This window comes from Papaver somniferum, chromosome 5 (assembly GCF_003573695.1).
Source record: "Papaver somniferum cultivar HN1 chromosome 5, ASM357369v1, whole genome shotgun sequence".
In the NCBI taxonomy this organism is placed as follows: Eukaryota; Viridiplantae; Streptophyta; class Magnoliopsida; order Ranunculales; family Papaveraceae; genus Papaver; species Papaver somniferum.
In genome coordinates this window covers 140,916,475-140,928,424 of record NC_039362.1, presented here as the reverse complement: position 1 = coordinate 140,928,424, position 11,950 = coordinate 140,916,475, and the positions used below count along the sequence as shown (strand labels likewise).

The following is an 11,950-nucleotide window of genomic DNA, read 5'->3' as shown; positions in this document are numbered from 1 at the left end:
GGATCATACAAAGTGTGAATACCAATTCGTTGTATTGTCTCAACTCTGTCCATAGACAATCACTTTCGGTAAGAGGACTTATAGGTGGAAAAGTTTAAGATTGTGGTATATTTGGGTACCCTCGTCTTTTCACATTGTAAGAGTAGAAAAAAGATATGTTGGGGGGTTAACTTTGTAGCCATTTGAGATAATAATTCTTGTATATCTTTCTTAGAAGAGTCGGGTGTTTCTAGGGTATGTTGTTTCTCTATATAAAAGAGAAGGAAAACAGATATATTAGTAACACAAGATGTGGAACTGGTTGATGAGTGGAAATATTTAACAAAATGAGTGGTTGGGATGGTTTTATAAAAGTCTATATGAATACAAGACCATATATTAGTATCACACGTGAGAACAAAATGACATTGCATAAGAAAGTTGATCATAATCCTGTGACGAGAAGACGAATACGTCGTAACCTTAAAATATAATTGTCTAAAGTTTGAAAAGGTTGGAAGAAAATGATGAAACTTTGTAGTTATTATGAAGGTGTAGAGGATCTAGGTAAATATTGGAAGTTTGACTAACCATGTTTCCAGATATGTTGCCATACAAATTCTTCTAAGTTATTTCATCTCATGTGAGAATCTTTTGGAGATAGTACACCCGGTGAGGATGGAGGAAGTCATCCGTACATTTATTAACAAAATTATAGCCAACGTGCCACTTTGTTGGGACATATAGTGAAAACGTGGGGGTACCAAAATACACCACCAACTTTTTTTAAGGAAACCTAAATGGACTAAACTCAATTACAATTCCGAGAATTCCAACTTAATGAATCTCAATCAATAATTATAAGAAGAGCTTATATCTCTTTCTCTCACAATCAGAATGTAAACAAAGACAATTCCGTGAACCTGATTATTACGTGAGAGTACTTGGACGATTCCAAAGATTAATATCCAAGATCAATCAAGTCGTATCTAACAAACAAGGATGGATATATCTACTTTGATTGATTTACGCACAACTTGTGATATTTCAATTATAAAGATAAACAATATATTGCGAAAAAGAAATAACACAGACACAATAAATTTTGTTAACGAGGAAACCACAAATGCAGAAAAATTCCGGGACCTTGTCCAGATTTGATCACCAAACTGTATTAAGCCGTTACATACACTATCCTACTATCAAAACTTCATACATGAATGTAGTTGAGACCGAATCTACCGTCACAACAATTCAGTTACAGTCGCGCTCCTTATGCCTCTTGAATCCCTGCAAGACTTGATGTGTTGTGATAGTGGTAAAAGAAGTTCGTTTCTCAGATTTGTAGAGATTTGATTTTCGACTTAAATTATAAAACTAATAACTAGCAAATAAAAGAAAGATTGTAAAAAAGTTGAGAGATACTGGTACTCAGGATTCCACCAAAATTCATGTTCATGTGGTTCAAATATCAATTCTTAGACAATTATAGCTCCAAAAATACAATCATTGACTTTGATCTTTGCCAAGGTAGATTTTGTAAAACACTAATTGTAAATGGTAAGCATGGACTATCAAAACACTTAAGCTACGCATAACCCATCAAACTAAATCCCAACAAATAATAAAAATCATAATTCAAATTAAGTTAGCGTAGAAAGTCATAAAAAATATTGATATAATTACCACAGTAACGGAAAATGACTTCCTGCACTGTCCTAGTGATGGAGTTTAGCTCATCATGTTGGAAACAAGCTCAAAAGACTTTTTCATTGCTCAAAAATGTGTTTACAAGGTGAAAATAGTGAAAAATAGGAAAACAGTTGCAAACTGCAGTTGCTAAAGGGGTACTCTTAGTCGTTAGAGATCTATGGAAACTGCTGCTATTAAATGATATATCACTTTTGATGTAGAATAAACGATAGTTCTCAACGGTGTTATGTTCTTCGTCTTCAACACTTGCAGCAGCAGAACCAGTTTCCCACAGTCTTCGGTTTATCTTTGTTCTTGCTTCTAAACTCCCATAAACTCTCAACAACCTCCTCTGGCTATTTCGTCACCAAACTCGATATCCATCCCAACTCAGTCGAGTAAAAGTACCGTATCCAGTCTTTTTAACTAAATGAAGTCCAATCCAACAGAAATCTCCGACTGAATCTCCCCAAACTCGCCCAAATGGTAGCCACAAAGTTACGCTGCTGCAAACTAACTTTCATGCCAAATATCTTATTTAAACCGTGAAGAAAGGGGGTGCCCTTATCCAACTGTTGGCTGCCCATATCAGTGAGGTGTGAATAGTAAAGAGGGTACCCCTTATCCATTTGGGGATGCAGATAGAAATTCCTCCAGAGTGTAAATATAACTTTTCTGGGGCGTCTCCAACATACTTCCGGGGTGCGTGTAGTACGTCTTCTGGGTGCCTTTAGTAATTTTCTCATAGGAATGCAAAAAACACTTTTCGAGCACACTTCTCCGCAAAAGCTTATTTCTTCATAAACACCTACAAAGACATAAAATACTATAATAAATACAAAAGAGAACACTAATAATATATATAATTGAGATCAAAATAGACACATAAATGCGTCTATCAGACTCCGCGTAATGGATTCCCTTAGAAGCCGTCCTTTATAGCATAAGTGTTGCTTCAACTCAATTGACGACTTTAAACCAATCTGCCTCCCGCAAATAAGCCTATATATGATTTACGTTCTGATCAAAGATCAAGGTGAGATAGGAAATCGATTGCAATAGAAAAAGTCTAGAAAATCTTACAATTCGGTCTTATGACTCCCCGAAGAGGATCCTAAATTATTATTCACCTCACAAGTAGATACTTGCGGAATCACAGAGACTGAGACGAAGAAACTTGATGATTTCTATCTATCTTGTCTGTTGGAGCAAGGCTCAAAAATCAACACATGATTAGGATACACGAACTATCAAGATAAAGATAGTTGGACCTGGCTTCACGAATCCCTAGGTGAAGTCTTTTTAGTCGCTAAACCTAAAAAGGTTTAAAGGGAGGAAAACTCTAGTTTACAACTAGGACACACAAGAACTGTAAATCCCAGTTGTTAGAGGTTTTCATTATATAGACTTTCAAGGTCAAGGTTGCTTTGGATTTAAGCTAAGGTAGCTTTGGAATCAAGCAATAAATAATCATGTATATGAAAAACTTGACTTGATATTAACATAATTGAATATACACTATGTTAGGATGAACCGTAACCGAACGTGTACAATGACCTGTTCAGAAAAGGTTAGCCGAAACTAACGAGTCGAACGATAAGCTTAACCATTTTCATATAACACTTTAATACTTTAATCTTGAGTCACACATATGGTCAAACATTTCTATATAGTGTTTTTAGGGAGTTGTTCAAATACCGATTATCTCATAGAAATAATTCTGATGCATTTGAAAACATTCGACAGGGTAAGTACGTGTACTGTATTCCTGTTCGTGACTATTTTTGTCATGGTACGTGTATCGGGTTTGTATACCATTAAGACAAAAACGGGTTCAAGAGTATACATATCTTTTCTGGTTTGCATACTGGTATGTGTTCCTTTTCGGTTTATAAACCAACAGATCTTTTCCGGTTTGCATACTAGGTATACGTACCTACCTGGTTCACGAGCCAATAGACTTTCTATGGTATGAACACAAGGTATGCATACCAAAAAAGTCTCTTCCAAACTATAGATATGTGTACTGGGTACATGTACCGCGGCTTCGGAAGTATAACAGTGCCCCAGTATGTGAACTGGTATGCATATTTTCTTGTATCCAGGTGTACAATAGTTTGATATCTCTCTAATAATCAATTCGAAACATTCCCGAATAACATCAATGACATAGATCACTGTTCCAGACTATTTTCAAATGATTAGTTAGATCTTGAATCATAATTTATATCATAAACAATAAATTTTTCTTTACCAAATTCATCAAGTATGAACAAATTATGTTCTTAAGCTTAGTTAGTCATATTTAGAGAACGTTACTCAAGATAAAGTTGACTCGAAATTTATATTATGCATGTAATGTCTAATTTAGTCATGCGAAAATGTCTCATAGATATAAAGGTGGAATTTTGAGTAATAGGTGGTTCAGTCTGAAGAAGTTCTCCAAAAGCTTCGTTTGATCTTCGCCTTCAAACAGTAGTCAGTAGTGATGTCTGGTACTCAACTACACGCTTTTATCCTAATCTGAGACTTGACTAAATGTAGACTAGAAATTAAGATATAATTTTGATCAACTAAATTTGACAACAAGCTTGAGATAACAACACTTATGAGTTCGACCGAGTAATGCTGTAACATATAGTAGTTGAGTAATTATTATAAGGTTTGAAGTATAGCTGATATGATATATTATATCAGTGATATCTTCCAAGTGTAATAAATGTATTAATAACGCCAAAGATATATATATATATCTGATTGGGAATTTAGGAGGGAAGTTTATTGTTGATCATGATATGGTCAACGGAGACCTAAGAAGGGGTGTTTGGTGTGGCATGATTGTTATAGGATTGTTTAGCCCAAATAAAATGTTTTGAAATTAAAATATGGGTATTATGATATGTGAAGCTGGAGAATAATGTAGCATATACCAAATACACCAGCGTTGCATAATGCCTCTCAACATGAGCATCTTATTACGAATCTACACAAAACCAAACATGATAGTTAGTGCTAGTCTGAACTCTTGGAAATTCGGTGATCTTCCTATCAATCTCTTAATGGCAATTCTGTAGGGAATTAAGAGATAGGAAAAGTCTATAACTAGACTAAAAGTTAGAGGTATCGAGAGTTTTAGAGTTGTTAGCAGAGTTTTAAATAGAGGTGAATTTCCAAGGGATAAGACGTTCCACCAAATGCCTTAAAGGGATATTAATGGCACCCTTTAAGCTCTATAAAAGGAGATTAAAAAGACAATTTCCAAAATGCAGATAATTAGACCAAAAGAGACAACACATGCGTGTCCAACACTTTTTGGTGGTTTAACATTTACCTTATAGTGTTCGTCTTTTATTTTTCTTGTAATACCTTTACTTCGTTGGCTAGAATAGATGGTTGTAATACTGTTGTAACCACGACAACTGACGCCTTAAGTTAGTCTTTTCAGTGGATTCCAATTTGAAAAATAAATAAAAAGAATATTGTTTTCTAAATTTTCAAGTAATATAACCCATAAATAGACCTTATCGTTTCAGTAGTAATAATGAGAAAAATATTAAGAAAATTTCTACAGTTTGGTTTATTGATTCTTTGAATCATGATATTTTGAGCTTGTTTTTGTTGGTTGTTGTATAAGAAATAAATTGTTCCTTATCATATAACTGGTCCAAGTCGGAACCCAATTTTTTATCAGGTTATTCCTATATAGAGTATTCTTATATAGAGGTTTTACTGTATTTGGCGATTTGGCAATATCCTCATGTAATTAGACCTGGTTAGTTGCGGCCGTCCCAACTAGTTCAGTAACAGTACCTACATGCCTCTGTTGTATCCCTTCTGATAGAGAATACTCTTAAGGCTGCCCTTATCCGAGTTAGTCAGGTGCCTCAGTAATTTAGTCACGTCATTGATTGGTCATGTGTGCGAGTTATTAACTGGTCAGGTGTTGACCTTTGATGAATAACCACGTGTCGAACGCGGATTGTTTTAGATTAGGTTCAATCATTTTGCATTAAAGTTGTAAGAAAAGTTATCTCTTGACATTACATCTGAAAATTGTTATGAATGAACTTGGTTGCGCCTCTGTGCCAGAATTTGTGGCTTGAATCCTTGATTCAAGAGGTGAATTTCACCACTCTATCTTCATTTATGTATTAAATTGTTGTAGGGATACAACATTTGGCATCAGAGCCGTTTTGTACACCCAAAATTTCTCAATTCTTTTTTTTTTTTTTTTTTTTTTTTTACAATGACTCTCAAAGATGTAAACGATAAAGTTGAAGCCAACAGCGCTGCAATTGCAAAATTATAGAATAACTTCACCACCTTTTCATCAGATCTGAACTCGAAGTTTGATTTACTGCTTAAGAAATTTGATTTCATTCCAGAACCAGCTAGTACTTCTCATATAGACCTTCAGGGAGAACCTCGCTTCTCATCTGCACTTTCAACATCATCGTCTTTCTAAGATAGATTTTCCACGCTTCGATGGGGAGAATCCGAGAGCTTGGATTCAAAAAAGAGAGAGATATTTTGAGCTGAATGATATTGAGGAGCACAAGAAGGTAAATATAGATGTTATTTATCTTGAAGGTAAAGTTGAAACTTGGTTTTTAAACTTTCAAGTTAATCGACATAGAATTACTTGGCAAGATCTAGATATTCAACTCTGTGCACGCTTTGAAAATCCTATTGAGGAGAATTTTGTTTCAGTTTTAATAAACTGACCCAAACATCTTCTGTGGATGATTATTACGAAGAGTTTTAAATGTTAAAAACCTTAATGTTTAAGATGAATCCAACACTTAGTGAAGAATACTTTGTAATGAGTTTCCTCAGTGGCCTGAAAGATGAAATAGGCAAATCCATTTCTATGTTTCATCCTAAAACTCTAGCAGATGCCTTCTCCCTTGCAAGATTACAAGAGCAGAAACTTACTCTTGCAGCAACTGCTACTAAATCATTTTCAAAATCATTTCAAACTTCCTTCACCAATAATAGACAATCTTCTTATACCAATTTTCCTCCTAAACCAATTTTAACTTCTCCCAAATCCGCTCCCATCACTCCTAGGTCCTCTTTCAATATTCCCAACAAAATTCAGTCCCCAACACCTACTATTAAGAGACTTACTCCTGAAAAAATGAATAGAAGGAGAGCTCAAGGTTTGTATTATAATTGTGATGAGGTATACAAGACAGACCACTTTTGTAAGAGCAAACAGAAGATCTTCATGCTGCAAATGGATACTAATGACTTACCAGATACTGAGGAAGAGGAGGAAGTGTTTGAAGAGACAACTGAATCACCAGTTCACTCGGATGTGGAAATTTCAGTACATGCTCTCACAGGAACTGCAACAGGTGACACAATTAGAATTCCTGGTTTTCTACTTAACAAGAAAGTATCCGTTCTGATTGATACAGGAAGCACTACCAGCTTTATTGACAGTGCTCTAGAAAGCTCACTCCAGTGCCACATTGAACCTACTGAGCCAATGCTAGTCACAGTTGCTAATGGAGAAAAGACTGTAAGCACTGGTATTTGCCCTCAGCTGACTTGGAGCATGCGAGGTCACCAGTTTGTGGAAAGTTTGAGGATCTTGCCACTGGGAGGATGTGACATTGTACTTGGAGAAGATTGGTTGAGAACCTTAGGTGATGTCCTTTTTAACTTCTCTAAATTATCTATCTCTTTTAAATACAAGGGTAAAAAGATTACACTACAGGGCATCTCTCCTAAGTATTCCTTATTAATGATGAGTGGTGAGGCAGTCAGGAAATTTCTTACAAACAACTTCCATGGGTTAGTGGGTCATCTATTTTCCATTTCTCTACCCTCAGTCCAACCCTCAACACCTCCTGAGTTACTTCCATTACTTCAAGAATTTCAGGACATCTTTGCAGAACCAACTAAACTTCCCCCTCAAAGAAGTTTAGATCACACCATTCCTCTCCAACCAAACTCAACTCATGTGAACCAGAGAGCCTACAAGTTCCCTTATATCCAAAAAGGAGTTGTTGAACAGCTTGTTAAAGAAATGATTGACTCTGGAATCATCCAACCTAGCCACAGTCCTTTTGCTTCACCTTTTCTTTTGGTCAAGAAGAAAGACAACATATGGAGGTTTTGTGTCGATTATAGAAAGTTAAACAACATCACCATAAAGGATAAATTTCCAATACCACTTATTGAGGAATTATTGGATGAGTTAAATGGTGCTATTATCTTTACAAGAATTGACTTGAGAGTTGGTTACCACCAAATTAGAGTACACATTTCAGACATTTTCAAAACAGCTTTCAGAACACATCAAGGACATTATGAGTTCAAAGTGATGCCATTTGGTCTCATTAATGCTCCAGCTACATTTCAAGACTTGATGAATGAGATATTTCAACCAGCCTTGAGGAAGTTTATTCTAGTATTCTTTGATGATATCTTAATCTACAGCAAGTCCATGGCTGAGCATCTGGAACATCTGAAATTTACATTCTCCTTACTCATACAACATCAACTTTATGCTAAGTTATCCAAATGTTGTTTTGGTCAAACTTCACTGGAATACTTAGGCCATATCATTTCAGGTGAAGGGGTTTGTGCTGATCCAAACAAGATAACATGTATGCAATCTTGGCCACAACCAAAAACTATTAAGGAGTTGAGGGGTTTCCTTGGCCTTACAGGATACTATAGGAAGTTTTTTAAAGACTATGGAGCCATCAGTAAACCACTTACTGATTTGCTTAAGAAGAACTCATTCCTTTGGTCTTCATCTGCCACACATGCTTTTGAGAAGCTCAAGTTAGAAATGACCAGCACACCCATATTAGCTTTACCTGATTTCACTAAACCATTTGTGGTTGAGAGTGATGCAAGTGACATGTGCATTTGAGCTGTATTACTGCAAGAGGGAAAGCCACTAGCTTTCTACAGCAAGCCACTAGGTCCAAGAGCTAGATCTCTATCTACTTATGAGAAGGAACTCCTTGCTATTGTCATGGCAGTTCAAAGGTGGAGGCATTACTTACAAGGATCTAAATTAACCATTCAAACAGATCATCAAAGCATTAAATATTTATTGGACCAAAGAATTACTACAACACTGCAACAAAGATGGTTGATTAAGCTCTTAGGCTTTGATTATAATATCACATACAAAAAGGGTGCTGAAAATGTTGTAGCTGATGCACTTTCCAGAAGACCACACACTACATCCAGCTACAACTTATTATCTACTTCAACTCCAGCTTGGGCTCAAGAGGTAATCTCCAGCTACACCAATGATGACAAAGTCTAATTGCTTATTTCTAAACTTCTTCTCAGTCCTTCAAGCCTTGAGCACTTCACTTACAGAGAAGGGATTTTGAGATACAAAACAAAGCTTTACATTGGTACTGGAAATGATGTGAGACAATCCCTCTTACATTCTCTTCACACCTCAGCTGTGGGAGGGCATTCTGGAATTCAAGCCACCTATGCAAGAGAAAAAAGCCATTTTTATTGGCAAGGCCTCAAAAAGGATGTTCTGTTCTTTGTGTCTCACTGTGACATTTGTCATAGAAACAAAAGTGATCACACAAATGCTGTTGATTTTCTACAACCTCTGCCAATCCCTGATCATGATTGGCAACATATTAATGGACTTCATTGAGGGTCTTCCCATCAGCAACAAGAAAAGTGTAATTCTGGTGGTTGTTGACAGATTAACCAAATATGTACACTTCATTGCCCTGGAACACCCATACACAACTTCCTCTGTAGCGCAACTTTTTATTAACCAGGTATTCAAATTGCATGGTCTGCCTGCCTCCATAGTATCTGACAGAGATAAGATTTTCACCATTGCATTTTGGAATGATTTATTCAAAGCAATGGGTAACAGTTTGAACTTGAGCATTGCTTACCACCCTCAAACAGATTCCAAACTGAGAGGGTTAATGCTTGCTTGGAAAACTATTTGAGATTCCTCACAGGTCACAAACCAATAGTTGGAGCAATTGTTATCTCTTGCAGAGTGGTGGTACAATACTAGCTTTCACATAGGCTTGAAAATATCTCCATTTCAAGCTTTGTATGGATATTTACCTCATCATTTGGCTTTTCCATCTCATGCCACTACTTCTGTTGATGTTGTAAAAACTTACTTAAAGGACAGGGACAACATGCTGCACATTATCAAAGAATCTCTGCAACATGCACAGGATAGGATGAAGTTATATGCTGACTCCACAAGGGTTGAAAGATCTTTTACAGAAGGAGACTTAGTTTATCTCAAGCTACAACCTTACATGCAATCTTCAATGGCCATCAGGAAGAACTTCAAATTATCTGCAAAGTACTATGGTCCTTTCAAGGTTCTGCAAAAGGTGGGTACAGTGGACTACAAGCTACAAATTCCATCTCACTCAAGAATCCACCTTGTTTTCCATGTCTCCCATCTAAAGAAGCATATTGGCCTGCAACACACTCCTTCTCCTACATTGCTTGTAGTCGACACACATGGGGAAGTGATAATGATGTCAGAGAAAGTATTAGAAAGCAGATCTATCCTCAAAACTAACAGATTCGTACGCCAAGTCTTTATCCAATGGACCAACTCGTCTCCAGAGGATGCTATATGGGAGGATGTCACTAATATTCAGTCACATTATCCTAGATTTGTCCTTGAGGATAAGGACATTCTTTAGGGGTAGGCATTATTGTATCCCTTCTGTGAGAGAATACTCTTAAGGCTTCCCTTATCCGAGTTAGTCAGGTGCCTCAGTAATTTAGTCGCGTCATTGATTGGTCAGGTGTGCGAGTTATTAACTGGCCAGGTGTTGACCGTTGATGAATAACCATGTGTCAAACGCGGATTGTTTTAGATTAGGTTTAATCATTTTGCATTTAAGCTGTAAGAAGAGTTATCTCTTGACATTATATCTGAAAATTGTTCTGAATGAACTTGGTTGCGCCTCTGTGCCAGAATTTGTGGCTTGAATCCTTGATTCAAGACGTGAATTTCACCACTCTATCTCCATTTCTGTGTTAAATTGTTGTAGGGATACAACAACCTCATGTAAATGCCATGCTCATGGAGGTCGCATAGAAAAAAATTTCATGTATAGAAGAGTACCCACCATCACTTCCTTGTGACCTGGAAAAAACACTTGTGCTTCTAAATTCTATAGAGAAAAGAGTTCCCAACATCGGAATCCATTTTTGACATTGCTAATAGGGGTACCAGTTTACTCGGGAGAGTACCAAATTCCGTATTATCCAATGCGTTTTCTAATTTATCTTATATGGGATTTGGCATCCTCACCTGCAAACTGTTATCCCCTATTAGAAACCATGCCCGTTTCATCACGGGGTGTGAACACTATCTCGGCCTCAAAGAACTCTCTTATCCGTCATCCTTCTTCACAGGTCATGTTGGAGGTCAATTTTTTTACAGAACCAGGTTTTTCTCGTACGATAGGGAGGTGTGGGTTTTAAAAGGGGGCGATAAGATTTTAATCCCATCCATGGGAGCTGGTAAGGGATGTATATATAAATTAGGGGTGTGCAGAAAAATCGAAACCGTGGATTTCACCCGCAACAGTTCGCAAAATTGCGGGTGAAAATCAATCCGCGAGTGTCTATGGGCCGGACACGGGTGAGTTCTCAAATCCGCAAGGTTTAGTGGTTTGGTTGCGGTTTGTTTTGTGAATCCGCGGATTCACCCGCATCGTAGGGTAGTAAGGTAATTTAATAAAATTACTAAATCTGCGGATTCTTCTTTGTACTATGCCAACTCTTTCTTGTAATTCCGCTAGTTCTTCATAACTGAGGCCATCTTATGGTGACCCAACGGTGCTGTTCAACAACGAAATTATCGCAGAAAAAATTCCATTAGTTCTAACTGATCCATCTTCGTTGTAAAATTGGTAATGATCTACTACATGTACGGGAATCCCTTGTTGATTTTGATCGTCTTGGCTATTGGAATTCCATCCTTCATCAGAATCTAAACTCTCTTCTTCCACGGTCTCATCATTATCATCATCACGTCGTCGTCGTCATCATCATCACTGTCATGGATCGCATCCTCCTCATACTGCCTATCCATCAAGAGAAAAGCTTGGTGTTCTAAAAAAAAAATCTTTCTTTTTTTTTTTACTTTCTCCTTTTTTTTTTTCTTTTACTAAATCCGCGGTTAATCCACATCCGGCCCGTATAATCCGCTGATCCGCAGAGGTCAAATCCGCGGGTGAGTGGACCGGTCACGGTTCAGTTTTTCAAATCCGCAACTTTGACG

At 37.0% G+C, this 11,950-nt stretch overlaps 1 protein-coding gene across 1 annotated transcript; it reads left to right on the top strand.

Moving 5' to 3' along the window:
- The first annotated feature begins 6,460 nt into the window (after window positions 1–6,460).
- LOC113279725 lies at window positions 6,461–8,563 on the top strand. Its single transcript, XM_026528396.1, has one exon. The coding sequence runs from the start codon at window positions 6,461–6,463 to the stop codon at window positions 8,561–8,563; it is 2,103 nt and encodes a 700-aa protein (XP_026384181.1).
- The last annotated feature ends 3,387 nt before the right edge of the window (window positions 8,564–11,950 follow it).